General features: G+C 46.7%; 1 protein-coding gene across 2 annotated transcripts in view; it reads right to left on the reverse strand.

The window, feature by feature from the left end:
- CYFIP2 (cytoplasmic FMR1 interacting protein 2) overlaps positions 1-19,194 on the reverse strand; it is a 76,890-nt gene that overhangs the window by 11,625 nt on the left and 46,071 nt on the right. For both annotated transcript variants that reach the window (XM_038413079.2, XM_038413080.2), the window contains exons 24-26: positions 10,125-10,268; positions 8,202-8,292; positions 7,058-7,188 (exon numbers count right to left, since the gene is read on the reverse strand). In XM_038413079.2, coding sequence (XP_038269007.1) covers positions 7,058-7,188; positions 8,202-8,292; positions 10,125-10,268 — 366 coding nt within the window. The remainder of the gene's footprint in view (positions 1-7,057; positions 7,189-8,201; positions 8,293-10,124; positions 10,269-19,194) is intronic.

Here is a 19,194-nt window from a genome sequence, read left to right on the forward strand (position 1 = left end):
CTGTGGAGCACCATAGGGATAAAACCTCTGAAAGAACTCCAGTTACAGTACAAGGTAAGTAACCTCTCCTTCTTTGAGTTATTGACCTTATGGGCACTTCACATTTGGTATCTCCCAAGGAGTACACCTAGGAGTACACCAAGGAGGAGGGTGCTGAGAAGACAAGTTCAGAACAGTTCAGAGAGTGGCCTTACCAAAGGCTGCGTCTGATCTGGAGACAAGGCCATGAAGTTTTGAAGGATACGTGGAGAAGGGAACAACGCCCCAAGAGTTCAAAGGCGGGCGGGGGCTTCTCAAGGCACGGAGAATTAATTAACCTCCCAAGGTGGAGTGAGCTGCCTGATGTGAGGGAAGACGTTGGTCGATTCCTTCAGGAATCTTGTGGTGGTAGGAGGAGCACAAAATGAAACTCCTTCAATTGGCTGGCAACAGGCTCCAATGGCAGCTTGGTGGACTTTAATAGAGCTGAATGAGAAGCCTTGGGTTTTTATATGTAACAGGTAGTCAAGCCCAATAGGGAGGTCAGTCTCGGATGGGCTGTGCACACTAAAGCTGGAAACACTTCCACTTTTACAAGACCGCTTTTGTCATGGGCTTCTGACTGTTCCACAGTTCCGCCTGCAGCTCAAGAGGACAATTCTGCTCCAGGCTCAAGAGCCGTTGAGGAGCCATGCATGGAGGTGTAACAAGGCGAGATTGGAATGTGTCACAAAGCCTGACTTCGGGGCCAGGAGGTCTGTCACCAGGGGGAGGAGAAGAGGTGACATCAGAGCCAGAGGAACCAGACCTGTCTTGTAGTCATGTTGGGGCTATAAGGATAACCACTGATTTCTCTTCCTTCAGCTTGTTCAAGGCAAGGAGCAAAGGTGTTGGAGGACAGGGATATAACAGCACTCAAAGCCAATGAGTGAGGAAGGCATCTCCCAGGGAATTGCAACTAAGTCCTCTTCTTGAGCAGAAGCCGTAGTAGCAGGAGTGATTGCACGTCCTGCCTCAAGCAACCCTTGTGAAAAGGATCCCTGAAAAAGGACAAGAAAGGGGAGGAGGAATTAAAAGGGACGTTGTAGCCTGATGAAATTACTTCCAGCATCCATCAATCCAATGTGATGAGCGTCCAGGAAGGTGTGAAATGGGAGAGACACTCCCTATAGGGTGGGTGGGGAACAGGATGGTGCAGCATAGGATCCACAGAGTGGGGGAGGTTTGTGGCCCTTGACCAAAGGGTCAAAATGGCCTAGGTAGCAGATGGCCCCTTCTTGTGATACCTGGGCCTCTTTTTATGTGGTTCAGTTGGTTTCTGAAAGATGAAAAACTAAACCAGGTGAGACTGCTGGGCCATCAGCAACTTATTTTCTTTTGGTCGCAATGATGGAAGTATCCGGGGATCACAGGTCCCCCAGGAGTCCTTGAGAGCGTGTAGGGACTTGTCAGTTGCATCACTGAAGAGCTGGGACTCTTCAAAGGGGAGGTCTTCTACAGTATTCTGCGCTTCTCAGGGGGAGACTGGAGCACTGCAGCCAGGAAGCTCACAGCATGACTAGAGCAGTAGCCAGAGAGCAAGCTGCTTTGTCAGCTGCACCGAGAGATGCTTGTAGAACTCACATACCTCTTTGGTGTGGTGTTCTGTCCCATCTAGTGGCACCAAGACCACTGAAAGTGAGAGAGAGAGAGATTGAGTCTGCTCTACAGTCTGAGCTAACAATCAGTTGGCTTTTAGCTCATGCGGTAGAGGCTCATGCACTGAGGTCCCAGGTTCGATCCCGCCCACCGACGACCGGGTCTGTCGGTGTTACACTTGCTAGGACACTTTGGCAATGGTCTGTCCTTCAGAGATGAGGGCTTGAAATTGGTCCTTCTGATCCTGTGGCAGATGTTCAATACATTGTGAAAATTTGGTGTACTCTTGCGGCCGAGCAGATCTAAGCGGTTAGGGTCTCTGTCATTGGGGTGGATCTCGACTGGTCCTCTCTGTTCCTTATGTTTACGGCATTAACCACTGGGAGGTTGAGGGTGTGAAGAGAAAAGTGGTATTTGGAGCCCTTGGCCAGGATTTAGCATTTTTTGTTAGTCCTCAGACAGGTGGGTGGAATGGTGGCAGGTGTTTGCCAGATGTCACAGACTGGTGACAAGAGAGCATCACTTACAGGCATTGCTCATTTGCCTGGAGATGTGATGTGGATGGAGGATATCCACTCTGATCCTTCCTAGCGGACTTCATAGAGTCTCAGCCATGCTCCTCATCAGGCCCTGAAACATTCGAAATTTGTCCATGTAGGATGGTGGAGGGAGTGTAAATGCCTCATCCACAGACGACGAGGATTTGTTGGAAGGAGGTGCTTTCTCATCAGCTCTGAGCTCCTTGAAATCTCCCTGAGGATGGGGAGCTTGCTGGGGAAGAGGATCACCGGGTGCCAGGGCCTGCTACCCCTGACAGGCCCTTTTACATGAGGGCATTCCATAACACTGATCATCGTAGGAGGCCCAAGGGCCCCAGAAAGCCCATTTTGATGGGGCATAAGGAAAGGGAGCAGGACCCCCCAGGTTGTACCTGTCAAAGTTGGCAGGGCAGGTGATGACTAGTTCCTGGAGTGATGTCATCAGAGTAAACCGCCAGGGAGGGAGGTTGGAAAGGGATGGTGGTTGAATCTCAGGCAGGGAAGCCCGATTCTGAAGATGTGCCATCCCCTGTGCCCAACAGAGGGGCTACGAGTGTCGATACCAGCAGTCGAGTAGGTGCTGGCATTGGAGTCAGTACCACCGGCCGAGCTTTTGTGGGAGGATGTGCCGGACCGACTGATAGGTTGGAGCAGGCGGGTATGTTGGCTACAGGACCTCTGTCACATGGAGGTTCTGGTGGGAGAGGAATGAGGATGGCATGGATGTAGTACTCCTCCAGCTGAGGTGAGCCAAGCAGTACCAGAGATGATCCAGATGAGCAGTGTGCATGCTCCTTATGCCTGTGGCCCTCAAAAGATGCCATATTTGGGGCTAGTGGTTTCTTTGAGGAGTCTCTGTCTGGAGGTCTGCTTAACAGGGGACTCAAGTCTCTCCTTAGAATGTCTGGAAGCCTCAGAAGTTGCCCCTTGATCTTCGCTCACTGCAGCTAAAGCCAAACACATTGCCAGAGTATTTGGCTGAAGCCAATGCAGATGGGGGGGACTGATCCTCAGGGCCGCCCAGAGGGGGGGCAATTGGGGCCCCAGGCCCCGCAGGAGCCCCCACGAGAGTTTTCGGCGGCACTTCGGCAGCGGGTCCTTCAGTGCTGCCAAACACACCAGGAGTGAAGGACCCGTTGCCGAAGACCCGCTGCCGCTTCTTCTGCTCTTCGGCGGCAATTCGGCAGCGGGGGTCCTTCCACTCCATGTCTTCGGCGAAGTGCCCCAAAGACCTGGAACAGAAGGACCCCCACCGCCGAAGACCCCAGGCCCCCTGAATCCTCTGGGCGGCCCTGTTGATCCTTAGGGAGCACTCCGTAAGGAGCATCGTCAGTCTGTCCTCCTTCAGCTTCCCTGAACTACTCTTGAGCAGACCCTGCGCTTTGAAGGGATGTGCGACTCTCCACAGCAACAGAGGTAGCTGGGTTGCCTGGCTCTGAGAGAGAAAGACCTGTGGCAGGTCTGGCAAGGTTAGAAGCCCAGGTTTTGGGCATGACTTGCAGAAGGGAGGCTGCGGGCAAAGAGGCTGAGGGTAGCAGATGCCCTAGCCATGGCCAACAAAGAATGGGGGTGGCAGGTGCCAAAGGCACAAATTTGTGCCAGAGGGGGAAAACTCCCAAGAATACTCAAATAAAAGAAATATAAATAAATTTAAGTAAACAAAACGAGGTAATGGATAGCTAGAAGGTTAATCTAGCAGACAGCATAATGCTCAGTCTCTAGCCACAGAAAGTTGAAAAAGAACTAGTTGTGGTAGGTCTGCCCTCCCCTACATACCCTTGTCTGGAGCACAAGGATGCGCAGGGTGCAGGTGAGGACCCACAGACACTGCTGAAAAAAATCTCTGATCAAAGGCACATGGGCACCTCATATGGAGCACCCATAGAGACATAACTCAAAGAAGAACAAAGTGATTTTGGGCTGCATACATAGAGGCATTGTTGCACAAAGAGATTTTGGTCTGTTTCCGGGCAACTCTGGGTAGGACATGCATTTGGGGCTGGGCATACCATAAAGAGTCAGCCAGGACAGAGCTGTGAAAATGATCAGGGGCCTGGAGGGAATGACTCAGTTAGGTCTATTTTATTGTGCAAGTAGATCTTCCCGTTTGGGATGCCTTGGCGGAGGGCCCATAACCCTGACAATACACTGGTAATAGTCTGTGGCGTGGTGGGACCGTGGTGGGAACAGAGCCGTGAATGCTGTAGCGTGTTTGTGAGAGTGCAGGGTGTGGCAGTCAGCACTGGAGGTGGAGGGAAGGGGATGGCATCTTGGGTCCTATATGGACACTGCGGTTTGTGGCACAGAGAGTTCTGGGAGTGGGCACAGAAGCATGGCATGGGCATGGCATGGCGTATTGCTACTATGTTGGCAGAAGCATTCTCTTGTTCGGATGCAAATTCTGTCCCTGCTACTTCAACCCTGAAACATGTCCCGATGGGGAAATTATTTTCTCCAGCTGCTGCCTGTATTCCCCCATTTTCTGAGCAAGAATTAGGAATGTCAATAACACCTGTCTCCTCCCTCCAACCAAGGCTTCCTGCCTTACAGCACAAATTTGAGTATCTTATTGATAAGGAACAACAACAAAAACTGTGTGTCTGTGTGGGGTAGTGGGGGAATGGAAGCTACTTCCCCACCTTAACTGTAGCATTCACTATCAGCCAATAGTCTAATGCAATATAATAGCTCAACTGCTACCATAAAACAACAGTAAGAGCAATTACATCCAAGGCATTAGACTCCACTACAGGGAAAATTATAAAGCCGTTAGGCAATTAGTCTGATCTAATCTGATTGAATCCTCCCCATACTCTGTAACTCTGATCAGATGGTTCCTTTCATGATGTGGACAGGAAAATAAGATATCCTAAGATGTCTTCTGGAACAGCATCTCATGCAAGGCATGACACCTTGTGCCTTGTCATGGATGAACCTGGAAAATGACTGTCTTTGCCAGTCTGCATTTTAAACATGGGATTAGGTGCTCCTTAATAAATCAATGACTTTGTCACTGGATAAAAAGGAAGTTCCCCCCACATCCTCCCACAAAAAAGGAAGTTCCTAATTAAAATGTGTGTGAATTTTTGATGCTCATGTGGACATGGGAGTCTCTCCATTGACTTCAGCTGATGCTGGATTAGGCCCTAGTGGCATAAGAGAGAGCCAGGCGTGAGTGGGAGTAAGTATTGTGGTACCATCCTGGGCCCACTCTGCCAGGCCACCTCCATTATGTCCCATAATCCTTTGTTCAGCTTCAGACCTGGGCCTTTTTTGAGCAGATGACGGTCAATCATGCTTAGCTACCTGGAGCTCTTTGGATGTAGACATATACTGAGTAGGCTGAGCCCATCCAAACAATTTCACTTGGGACTGGATGGAGATTTAGAACTCAGCTTCCCAGAGAGGAAAAGCCAGAGTGTCCACCTCCTGTGCCACCAAGCTTCAAAGCTTTTCAGCACAGAAGGGCCCTATAGCCTCACGTTCTCATGGTGGGTGGAAACTGATGCCTTCCCAGTACAGAACTATGTTAAGTTCTGAATGAAATTCCTTATTGAAGAACTTAAAGATCAGAAAGACGTGATACAGGCTGGTTATGGAAACCCCACCAATATGGACTTTGATGGTAACCTTCCCAGATGGGACCTGGGAAGTTTACTTGTGTTTCCTGGACTGCCCGCGTGCTGCTGATACACTCTCAGTCTCCATGGCAACACAAGAATGCTTTTCCACACCAATGGAGCGTTATTGCTACGAGACCCCATAATGTACACTTCAGATAGTCATTTCAAGGTCAATCCCCCCGCACATCCAGCCTGGGGATCTGACCGGGAGGAGGGATCAGAGCCCCAGCAGAGCATGGGAGGAGAGCAGGATACATTTGGCTGCTATCATTATATAGGGGCACATTTGTGTATCTATAGTTTTCTTAACAAAATGTAATGTAGGGCTCCTGGGAAGTGCTGGGTGGACAGTACAAGAGACTGACTGTGTATCTAGTGCATACTCGCTGTGTATCGAATGCATACTCGCTGTGTATCTAGTGCAAAAGAGCACAGACAGCAGCAGCAGCTCATGTGGCCTCCCCACAGCTCTGACCAACAGGGTCAACCCAGAAAGGGTGGGTCTCCACTGCAGTTAGCCAGAGTAATCTACACTGGAGTTAACTCCTCTTGCATTAGCCTCGTGGCCACAGTGCAGAATACCACTCAAGCTGCACTGAAGGGTTGTGTTAGCAGCAGAGGAAGCTGGGCTGGCTCAAGCTGTAGCCTACACACCCAATGGGCTAGCCCACTTCAGTTAAATGCTCTGCTGCACTTGAGCTAAGGGGTTTTGTATGTGGATGGGGCGTGAGTCAGGGAAATGCTCAAGCTGTAACTCGAGTTAGCTTTGCAGTGGAGACAAGCCCCGAGAAATCTCACCAGATCAGCAGTTCTTGTGAGAGTCCTTCTGTTTGCGGCTTCTTCATTATTATTATTTATTTATATTGCAGTGGTGCCTAGGTGGCCAAGCTGGGGATCAGGGCCCTTTGGTGCTCAGCACTGTACAAACAGAATAAACAGATGGTTCCTAGAACTGGATCTAGGAAACAGGCACCTCCTGATTCTGGGTCTGAGCTGAAATCTAAACCACCTCAGGTAGCTCTGGATCTTGGATCTAAAAGTAAATCTTCCAGAATTCAGATCTCAGGTTCCATTTCAGGGCCATTTCTAAATTAAATATCAGTGAGTTCTTTCCTTGCAGGCTGCCCTGGCTGTCAGGTCCACAAAACCAGCCTGTTTAGTGTTGCTCCTACACCTTTAGATGACACACACACACAAAAATAACCCAACCCCAGTGAGATGGTGAGTAGAGGTGAAGCTGTAGAGTGTAACCTGCTGAAATTAGAGGTTTTGCCTTACCAGGGCCTGCTCTATGAGGAGGCAGAACAGAATAGCATTGCCCACTTCTCTAAGGCTCTGGAATACATCAGTCTTCAGCTCTGCATACTCAATGATGTCCTTCAGCTGGTGATGGAAAAACTCCAAGATTCCTAAATAGATACATGAAGGGTAAGACGATCAGGAAAGGAAGAGCAGCAGAACCAAGCTAACCAGTGGCTCATGCAAAGAGCCAGTCAATGCCTAATGTTTCCTGACCACTAACTGTGATCCTGGATTAATTATAAATAACCCCCCTCTTTATGAAAGGTCTGCAACCAATGAGCATGATTCTCCTCTCACACCTGAGTAAATAAGGAAGAACTCACTTGATGTCAAAGGAATTGCATAGATGTGAAAATAGTAGATAGGAGAATCAGAACTGTCCTGAATGCCTAACTGTTCTGGATGCCTACCTGGACCAAGCAAATCTTCCTGACTGCCCCTATTAGCAAAAAGTTAGTGGTATTGAAAATAAACTTTACATTTATTCCTGGAATCAGTACAGCTTTTGGGTCAGCAACAACAAACCTATAATAATGTAGTTTAAAAAAACCTTGAAAGCAAAACAAAATACTTTTTTAAATGTTCCAGATCAGTGATTCATGTTTCCATACAGAAACTTTCAATAACTTGCAAACCATAGGGGCTTTTGACATATAGTACATTCTGTCATCGGTCACAAAACATCTGATGCTGGCTCTCATTTCCACAGCTAAAAAAGATGCATTATGGAGCCACAGGAGCTGCTCCATAATTAAAGTTGTAGGATATTTTTCTTTAAAGGCCAGATTGCAATCCCATTCCCAGCTTTCACAAGCAGGCTTCCTTCAAATGCTGCATGTACAAATTCTAGCAACACATGCTTTAGAGCGTTTGAGGTGCATCAGACAAGAGATCTAGGAAATATAATGTGCTAAGCCTTGTGATGTTTAATTTAATGACAATACTATATATTTATACATTGCTAAAGTGCTCTTCACTGTAACATCTAGACAGTCTTATAACACATCATTTTAAGGACTTGGAGAATAAGCCAATAATTGCTTAGTTAATACCTTGTGTTTGAATTAATGCTGCATGTATGAGGGGGGAGGCATGCTACATTACGTATCCTAGCACTGACCTGGAGATCCATATTCATGTCTTGGCAAGCGGCATATTTTGGGCATCACCTCTATCAATGTTTTCACATACTGCAGAATGGTGCCCTGTAACTGTCGGAGATAAAAGGAGATAAATTAACTTGAAAGGATGAGTCTCTACTCAGAGCACGTTCATTTTAAAGGGGCAATTTTTCTGGACTGGCTAGTGGCTACCAGAGCAGAATGCAGTTTTGATGACAAAAACCTCAAACAATGCAAAACTTGCCTGCTTTTTGCTTTCATTATACACATAAAACTCAGCCCACAAGCTGGGGGCTCTTTTATGATTTCACCCTGAAGCCAACTCATGGTTTTCTGTAGTTTCCATCTGAATGCTCAGCTCTGAGCACTGGGTTTGTTTGAACCTGAATTGCAAGCAACATTTGGAGGTGAGAATCCAGTTAGATCAAAAATAGCATAAAAAAGTCTCACTCACAATGGCTACAAAAATCACTCTTCAGCACAGGAAAGATTCCTTCTGCCTAAATACTGATGACTGGATGCATGTTGTTGACATTTGACAGAGAGCATGCTACAGAAAAATGGAATTACACTTCGGGGGAAGGAGGAGAATTAGCCGCTGGAGCTCCAATGTTGTGAATTAAAATGGATAAGAGCAACCAGATTCAATGAAAATGTGTGCTGTGATTGAGTTTTATAACTGCATCCTGTATATATTTTATACAGGATTCTGCACTGAACACAACTTAGCCAGTCCCAAGACTCTTATCTTTGCTCTGACCACTATCAATTTCAGATGCTAGCTAGGGCTTTGTACACTAAGCAAACACAGCTGACCCCTCCAATTACTACTGTGTTTTATGAAAGTTAAGTGAAAGCACTTTGAGATCCTCAGCTTCACACTGCTCCATTAGACAAGATCAAGATGATGTATTAACATTAGAACCAAAAATGAACTGAAGCATTTGCAATGAATACTCTTTGCTGCTCAAAAAATCTCCTTCACAAACGTTTTTCTGGTGGAACATCATGATCAGAAATCATTTTATATGCTGTGAATTAAGGCCTTGGAACTGCACAGATAACATTTCTTCTGAACATCAGATTTATCTTCTGAGAGAAAGCAGAGAAGACAAGAAGAAAGTCATGTCTCTTTCAGCCAGCGTTAAGAGTATCAGGTAGTGAAGGGGAAAATGATAAGATTTTGATAAGAACTCATCCAAACCTTCACACAAAATAGGAATCTTTTTAGAAATTCAAAAAAAAAATGGTATGGCTTGTCTCTTTTTTTAATTTTCTTTAATCTCTTCTCTTCCTTTAGTTATCTAGGACCAGAAGTCCCAAAATGTCACAAATCAGATTGCTCCTGTGCATCAAGATCTATCTAGGTATTTATGTGGGCCTCATCTGGGCAGTATCTGAGCACAATCTGAGCACATTGATAGATTTTACCCTCAGAACATCCCTGTGAGGTAGGGAAATACTATCCCCGTTTACAGATGGGGAACTGAGAGACAGGGTAGGTTAAATGACTTGCTCAAGGTCACACAAGGAGTCTGTGGTTGAACTGGTGTTCGAACCCAGGTCTCGAGTCCCAGTCCAATGCTCTTCCTCCTAGACCTGCCGATAATGTGCAAGAAGAGGCTCTTTTCATGAGGCTTCTAGCCCTGTTGCTAGGCAAAAGAGGCTCAGCGGAACCTGGATATGCTTCAAGTAAATACTGTAACCAACACCCACAATTCTCTTTGAAGTGAATGGGATTCCCTAGCACCTCTGAAAACCAGGCTCCGCATACAGCCGTCTAGCTATGGATGGATGGACATATTTACACACCTTAATAGAAATATTTTGGCCAAAAGTATCCAAAGCCTAGGCTGATTATCTGACCCAAGCCTCCCACAACAGTGAGGTTTGCCCATCACTTGTTCCAGGCCCATAATTACCAGGCTTTTGACGATCTTCAGCAGCTCCTCCATCACCACTGCGATCCCTTGATAGCCTAGGAGCCGGCATATTGTCTTGAAATGAGGAGGCCCCACGAAGTTGCGGTAGGAGCTGTAGATGTGACTGTAGGCAATGTTCAGTGGCTGAAAAACGAGAGGCACACAGACAATTATGGAGACAGGTGCATTTGCAAGGATGATACCGAATACTCTTTTCCAGGCAGTGTTTTATGTCCCCCCTGTTCTGATACCTTTTACAGAACACATAGGAAACGAATACAGTCCATGGCACACTTCTTTTTTGGGGGAAGGGGCACCATGAATTTTTATTTTATGCCTCGGTTTAGAAGAGCGTTTGAAATTGACACCTCTTTGCGGGCTGACATCCTCAATGATACCTGTGCACTTCTGGCCGAAGAGTTTGTTGGGTGCACAAGAGCAACAGCCTTGGCTTTTGTCTACATACCATATAAATAAGAACTGTTGCTACTGAGGAATCCTTGGCAACAGACGAGTAAATATTATTGCATACTATCTCCCCAACCCTTTGTCTCATTGTGTCCTTCATTCGAAAGCCTGCTTGTCTCTTTTCTGTGTTAGCAAAAGGTCTGCATCTGAATCCTGACCGGAACTTCTGAGCACTGCTATCACTATAACTGTTAGATATGCCTGATGAGGAACGGGGCAGTGGGTGGGGGAGAGGGGAAAGGACACAGGAAAGAAGGGGGGGGGCATGTGCCATCAGCCCTGCAGAGCTTGTCTTGCCTTTCCTTCCCTTTATGCACTACTCCTATAGCCCTTTCCCAATGCTGAGGTTCTTGTTCTCTGCTTCTCTACTTCAGGCTACCCTTACTGCAACCATGGACAGGGCTCCTAAGTGAATCTGTCTCCAGCCAATCTCTGACAATTATTATTAATTACGGTAGCACCTAGGAACTCCAGTCAAGGCTCAGCCCCCACAGGTGGTGTACAGACAGGTAAGAAAGAGGGCAGTTCCTGCCCCAGTCTAGGTGTTGGACAGGATGTGACAAATGGACAAAACAGACAAATGGGGTGAAGGAAGATGGGAGGAGGAGGTTGCAAAATGAACAGCATTTAGCAAATGAACAGAAGTCTTCGCTTGGCACGTGCCTCACTAAACAACTGTAACGTAGGGGAGTAGGAACTACAGCAGATGGTAAGCAAACAGTGTGGGAAAGGACATGAATCAGTTCCCCTCTGTGTCTTGTAGGCGTCAGTGTAGGACTCTAGTTTTCTTGGCATTTTTCCATGTCAGGTTGTGTGCTAGTGTCTGAATTTGGCCCTGTGGGTGGGTCGATGTCTCAAAATGGAACGGTGGGGTTTAGTTTGGCTCCTGGCCCGCAATGAATTTCCATTTGATCTTGGAATAGCCTTGGAAACATGGAGCATGCTGCAGCACTTTTTGTCTCTAGAATATTGGTCGGATCCAAGCAGTGTCGAGAGAAGCCGAAGGGAGAGGAAGGGAAAAGTACTTCAGTTGTGCAATTTGAAAAGGACGCCAAGTCAGTATAATGGAGACAGCTGAATGCTGTGCCTGCCAGGGGCTTGCTCTGAAAAGGACGCGTTTGCATCAGGGTTTGACACCATAAGAAAAGGGCCGTGTTCTCACTTCCTCCGCCCCCCTCCCCACTACAATAACTGCTGCATCGATAAGCAGCGTCAAATATATTCTTCAAATGCCATCTGGCACAAAGCGCCTCTCCCAGTGAAATGCCAATAAGCTCCCTGCCTGTCTTTGGTTAACCAAAGAGATGAGAAAGCAGAAGAGAGGACATTTTTCTGCAGACATGACAAAGGATCAGGTATATACTGTACACTAATGGGATTCCCTGCCATTCCAGTAACGGAGCACATCTTAACCCCGTTTGGCTATGCTACAAGAGGGCAAGGAGTGATGCCCTGCCTGCCAACAGGAGAGGGAGGGTGTGCAGAAGTGGCAGAACAGGACAAATCAAGAACACTCTCAAAAGTCACTGCTTCCACCATCTGCCACACACGTGCTGGTGCTAGCCGTGAGATAAATAGTTATCCTGCAGCGCTGGTGGTCTTACCTGCCCTCGGCCCACTGAGCCATCTCTCACAGACTAATTCTAACATTCCAAACCTCTGAGCAGCTACAAAAACGTGGCATTTTTTTTAAAAAAAGCACCAGCCGTAAAACCATTTCCCCCTTTCTCTCCCAAAGGTAGAATTTCTACTCCCTGACACAATACTCATTTGTTCACTTGTCAATTACTTTAATCAACAAATTAACCATCCGCATCATTTTGTTTAGACCAACAGATTCCTTTCACTGTTCCAAAACCCACTTGCCCATTGGAACTATTAGGAACTAGTTGAAAAGGGGCATGTCATTTGGAAGCCAGGAGTTCCCCTCTTCCTATGGGATAAGGTCCAGGTAGATTGCAGGATGCCATACCCAGAGAACTAGGTATGGGAAAGTTACTGAAGGTAACTTATAGCAGTGTCTAAATTGCATTCATTAAACATTTTTCTCTTTCACCCAGGCCTGTAAAGTAGGGCTCATGGTCATTAGGAGACTGGTCCACAGCCTACTGAAGTGAGTGGAAAGACTGCCATTGGCGGCCATGGCAGAAAGAGTACCGGTAACCGTTTTCATAAACTCTTTAAAGGAGCAGAAGCAGGATGCGTGACTCTTGTAGCACCACATTTGATCTGCCAGGCAGGAGGGAGGCAACCATCCCAAATTCCTGCCAATAACCCTGTTCCACCAGGTCGCATCCAATTACAGTAGCATCAGGTTGCAAAAGCTACAGCAACAGATCATTACAGCCACTGGAACCCTGTAAAACATACTGCTGTGCAGACCAGGTAAGTGAACATGGAAAGGGGGAGCCCCACTGCACTTCCATGCTTTCCCTATAGATTTATCTGCGCACAGAGGCGTTGTGTGCCCTGCATTTTCCATGTCTTTCTAGCACTAGCTACCAGCATGGGGACTTGGGGTCCAGTCCAGGCCAAGAGGTGCTGGGAGTCTGAGGTCCTGTAGAGCAATGGAGGACCTGAGCTGTCCACCCTGACAGCTGACTGATGAAACTGCAGTGTCACATGAGCTTGTCATCGATGGTGGATTTTTCCAAAGCACTCAGTGCTGGCCGAAATCTGCGTCCAGTAACGTCAGCGGGAGCTGACTTCAAAGGAAACAGAGCTGGGACAATGCTGAGCATTTTAAAAATCCCACTCCATGTCTTGTGACGGGCCTTTGCCTTGTTGGAGTCTTGCTCTTGTTGCACAGCTCCCCATTGAGGGTCCGTCTACCCTACAATTAAACACCTGCAGTTGGCCCATGTCAGCTGACTTGGGCTCACAGGCTATGGGCCGCAGGGGTTATGAAACTGCAGTGTAGTCATTTGAGCTCAGACTCTGGGGCCTGTCACCTGGTGTTTAACTGCAGTGTAGTCATTTGAGCTCAGACTCTGGGTTTAACTGCAGTGCAGGCAGACCCTCAGCGGGATACCAAAGTCGTTCTCAAAAAGAAAAGGAGTACTTGTGGCACCTTAGAGACTAACAAATTTATTTGAGCATAAGCTTTCGTGAGCTACAGCTCACTTCATCGGATGCATGTTTTCTCCCATGAAGACACTTGTTCACACTTCCTGCCATCAGGAAGCTGAAGATGGCTCTTTGGAAACATGATGATTCCCGTGATGGGGCAGCATTGCAATCGAAGAGCAATTCCACTGATTGCCCCCTCCCTGGGATGGAGACCTGTTCTCTTCTTGTGCAGCATTAGCATTCCAATAGGCTCCCACCTCTCCAGCTTTCATCCCACTTCCAGATTGCTTCCAGCCGGCTCATGACCAGTGACTCATGGAGCTGGAAAGAAGCTTTTAAAGTTTACTCTTCCTTAAAGGGTATGTGTGGGGGGCACTAGTACTGAAGGTGCAGCCGCAATTCCCATTTAATTGGACACTTCAAGATAATCTATTTTATAACGTGTGTTGCCTGCCAACAAAACAGGATGATTCATTCCTTCCTGTCTGAAAGATGATGTAAATTTCACCACGCTTTATGCAAAGCTATGCGGTGCTGTAATAAAAGGTGTGCATCTACTAATAATACCATGTCTTTGAGCAATTAAAACATAACTCCATTTAAGGGTGAAATGCACAGCTTGGATTAAAGAATGTAGGAGGTAAGTGTATTTTAAGACAAGAAAGCTGAACATGCAAGCTGGCTTCACAGTACCATCCATTCCCCCACATGGGCCCTCTGCCTGCAGCCCTTTGAGCTCTGTGTGCCAGGTGAGTGGCAGCCTGCTCCCTCCTCGAGGTGATGCAGCTCATGATCAAACATGCATCATAAAGCTCTGCTGTTCCAAGCTGATGGCATCTGTGTAAACTTTGGTTTGGGGGCCAGCCAACAGCAGCAGAACAGGGCACGAAGCCAGGCTGCTAGCATGGTACAGGTGTGTGGGCCAGGAGGCCGGGAGTGCAGATAGATTGGGATGTGCAGAGATGGGTCTTGTTCCCACAGTCTCAGAATCCAGAAGGAAATAGCAGTCGGTCTCTCTTTGCCATGTGCCTGGGAGAGTGTGGTGGGAAAATCCCCATTCCACGTTAGGAACTGCCGAGGTGATCAGCTGCTGCTGGGATCCCTGAGCACAGGAGTTAGCAGCAGGTGCAGTAGGTCATTTCCAAGTCTGCAGGCCCACTGCTTGTTGTCACGAATCCCTGTCTGAGCTTGACAGCTCGCCTTAGAGTGAAAGAATTCGATCAGGCCTTAAGCCGCAGAAAGAAAAAATAATGTCACTGTCAAGGTTCCTTCCCCACTCTGAACTCTAGGGTACAGATGTGGGGACCTGCATGAAAACCCCCCTAAGCTTATTTTTACCAGCTTAGGTTAAAACTTCCCCAAGGTACAAACTATTTTACCTTTTGCCCCTGGACTTTATTGCTGCCACCACCAAGCGTCTAACAAATATATAACAGGGAAAGAGCCCGCTTGGAAATGTCTTTCCCCCCAAAATCCTCCCAAACCCTACACCCGCTTTCCTGGGGAAGGCTTGATAAAAATCCTCACCAATTTGCCTAGGTGAACACAGACCCAAACCCTGGGATCTTTAGAACAATGAAAAAGCAATCAGGTTCTTAAAAGAAGAATTTTAATTGAAAAAAAGTAAAAGAATCACCTCTGTAAAATCAGGATGGTAAATACCTTACAGGGTAATCAGATTCAAAACATAGAGAATCCCTCTAGGCAAAACCTTAAGTTACAAAAAGACACAAAAACAGGAATATACATTCCATTCAGCACAACTTATTTTATCAGCCATTTAAAGAAAACAGATCTAACGCATATCTCACTAGATTGCTTATTAACCCTTTACAGGAGTTCTGACCCGCATTCCTGCTCTGGTCCCGGCAAAAGCAACACACAGACAGAGAGAACCTTTGTTTCTCCCCCCTCCAGGTTTTAAAGTATCTTGTCTCCTCATTGGTCATTTTTTTCAGGTGCCAGCGAGGTTATCCTAGCTATTTAAATCTTTACAGGTGAAAGGGTTTTTCCTCTGGCCAGGAGGGATTTAAAGGTGTTTACCCTTCCCTTTATATTTATGACAGCCACACACCTGAACCCTCTTGAAAATGAACTTCTAACAAAAAGCCTTGCTAGGCAACCAAGTTCACCTTCGGAAATAGGAGAGCCCAGTCCCTCCCTGTAGGGAATGCATCATATTGAACTGATACTACCTAGTTTCTCAGCCAAAGGGCCAAAAAATCTCCTCCAGAAAACATAAATGCCCAGTCCGATGTGGTATCCACTGCACATACACAGCACAGAAAATATGTCCTTTGTGAAGGGATGTGTCCAGATGTTTTTATCTTAATATGACAATCCTATAGGCTGCTGTTGTTATTTATCAGGACTGAGGTTCTCAGTAGAGGAGGATAGCGGGGAACATGCCTGGCGCTTTTGCTAGCAGTGGCTGTGATGCACTCTGTATAGCACAGGAACGTTCCTTTAATCCAAGGTGATCACTAAACCCACTGAGCAGAAATTGTGATCAATGTGTCACCTTTGGCACTCCCAAACATGCTGCCAATGCCCTGCTTCTCACTGAAAAAAACATTGGCCTGTTTCCTGCTGCCCAATCTGGGCTTTGGAGTGACAGACCAGGTACCACCTCCTGAAACACACAAAGCAAGCCCTGGAGGATAAACAGCCCCAGCTGCTAGCACCACCTACTGGTCCCACCAATCCAGAAGCCCTTGTGCAGCTTCTGAATATATACGACCAGAAAAAGTTGTAACTTACACCATTTGGGTACAATTACTATTTATATAATATATAACAACACAGGCACATATGGCACTTTGAGGGCATCTGCAAGATAGGTTAATTAACTCAGGTGAGTGAGTCAGGTAATGCAAAAAAGCTAATGATTTCCACTGAACCTATCATGATCCTGATTCAGGCGGTGCTAAGAGGAGGACAGGTGCACATGAATATACATAAACGATGCATGATCAGAAGCATTTACAAAGTTAAGCAGCAGTTAACAAGCAGAGAAGTGGGCTGTCGGTAATTTTACATGCTTTGTGTGGGAGCCTTGGGAACCCAATGCTGGCTGAACAGTGGAGAATGGCCTGATTTCTACTGGACACTTGGAGCCAGACTGATAAAGGTGTGTAGGCGCCTAAATAGGAGTCAGGTGCCTAAATCCCTTTTACAATCTGTCTCTTATTCTGTTTCCCACTTCTGGAAAAAAAAGGAAACTCCTTCCTCCTTCCCTGGGTGCTCAGGTCTAAGAACTGACTGTATCACTCATGGGATATGGTTGCCTCTGAGTTCCTCCCCACTTTCTATCGTAGAGTGGAAAATCCACAGTACTTGTCTTTGATGTGTGTTGGAACACAGTAACCCAACTGAACTGTAATGCAACCCACTAATCCATGGAATTCTAACCGATGCACTTGGATCATGGACTTCCTCGAGGGTAGGTTCACTCTGACAAGGGACTTGCTACAGCAGCATGATGAGGTTATACATATATTTATCACAAATTATCAGGGCCTCCTTTGAGAAGCCACATCCCTGCTTGGATATAAAACAACAAAAGAATTCTGACTTAGAGACACCCCTACACATTCACACCCAGAGCTCTTATTTAACTAAAACAAAGGAGATTACCAAACCAATGAAGAGCTTTGGTAGGGTTAGAAACTCTCCTGCTCTAGGGCATGAGCTGACCTCTGACTTCTGGGGATCCAGAAGAAATTTCGGGAGGGGAAAGGGGAGGCAGCAGGTTATCACATCACTGCTTACTATAGAGTTTCTTGCACCTGCCCCAGAAACAGTTGGTACTGGCCATTGGTAGAGATGCTATCCTGGATTAGATGGGCCCTTGTTTGATCAATCTGGCTATTCCCTTGCTCCTATACAAGATGATGAAACTAAACTTTCCATTGTCTCCTGTTTCTAGAACAAAGGCTATTGATGAACAACCAAAGTATAATTCTGACAAGACAGCAGGCAGGGAAGCCTGTTGAACTCAGCCTTGCAGGAGCCCCGATGAGTGAGTCCCTTTGTGTTGCATCATCCCTCCATACCCCGTGTTCCTCTTGCCAGCTTTCCCCCCTGCAGGCAGGACTCTGCTTGGCTGGCAGCATGAAGCCAGGGGAGCACCTTTTCCCCGCTGCCCCTGAAGGGAGGGCTGTCCTAGATTAAGAGCCTGAAGCCAGGTGAGAGCTTGTTCACTTTCATCTCGTCAGTGACTATTTCCATCCCTGCTCTGGCAACGGCTGTTTGATGGACACAGAAGGGAGGCAGCTTGACCTTGGAAGGTTAAGCAATGGGATGACTAAGTGGAGAGCAGGAGCTGCAGATGCTTCCTGATGTAAAATAGTTCTTTACTCTCCACATTGCCTGGTGCGTTCACTCGCTGCTGACATCTGAAGGAGTGCTCACAGACTGCAGACTCATTGACTGAGAACGCCAAAGACTGGATCAAAATGTTTGATGAGGAAGCTGCCTTTACTGCTCTGCTTCAGACAGCGGGGAGACACTGCCTGGAAGAGCTGGGTCCATTATGGCAAGTTTTTCCTTTCCCCCTTTATCTCTAGGCTTGGCAGAATTTGATTTTTATTTTGTTATCACTTTGACAGATAACATCCATGTTTATTTTTTCACACCTTTTAATTTTGATCTATTGAAATTTTCACAGTTGGGGGAAATTATGCAGGAGGTCAGGCACTGTGGGGGGGGGGGGTGCCAGACAATAATGATTTAGTGACAGTAGACATCGAGATTACAAAAGTTAAAGCTTTATAACCACACAAGGTGTCAACACCACATGGAAAAATATACAAAGTAAATATCCTTAAATCAAACTTTAAGAAGTTCTCAAGCAGCATTTTCCTTATTTTTGTCTATCTGTACATTTCAATTATTAACGATGGAAATATTCTTTTGTTCACTTGCATGTGTGTGTGGTGAAATCAACGTTTACCTACATTTACTAATAAAAATCAAATGCTTCCAAGCCTATTTATCACCAGTGACTCCGACAGCTTACATTGTGCACATCCTACAGTTGCCTTCCCATCTTTCCCTCTAACCAGATGGGATGGAGTCATTTCTAGGCCCCTGTGGCTATGATTTTTGAAAGGAGCCTGCCTAGATCCCATTGAAATTCAATAGAAGTTGGATGCCTTTGAAAATCGCTGCCAGGGCTGCTTCCAGGCAAAGCGGAGTACCTGGAGAAAAGATCAGCTGATGCCCCTGTAGCCTGGGTCAAGGACAGAGTGTCAGCTAGATTTTCCTGACAGTTTAAAAGTCACCGAGATCTTAAGATTAAAGACAAGCCACTAAGTGACAGAGTTTTAATAGGCGACACTTTGCTTTACTGGAAATGGTATTTTATATTTACATACTACAGCATCTCTGACCCTGAAGAATCTCCAAATACTTCCCAGAGCCTCCCAGAAAGGCTGGCACCTCAGGGTGAGCGGGTGTCAGTACCTTACCTTGCTATAGTGCTGGGAGAAGGCACTGCAGCAGTCCCCATCCTCTTACTAGTAGTACCTCC

The sequence above is a fragment of the Dermochelys coriacea genome, chromosome 8 (genome assembly GCF_009764565.3).
Source record: "Dermochelys coriacea isolate rDerCor1 chromosome 8, rDerCor1.pri.v4, whole genome shotgun sequence".
Lineage (NCBI taxonomy): Eukaryota > Metazoa > Chordata > Testudines > Dermochelyidae > Dermochelys > Dermochelys coriacea.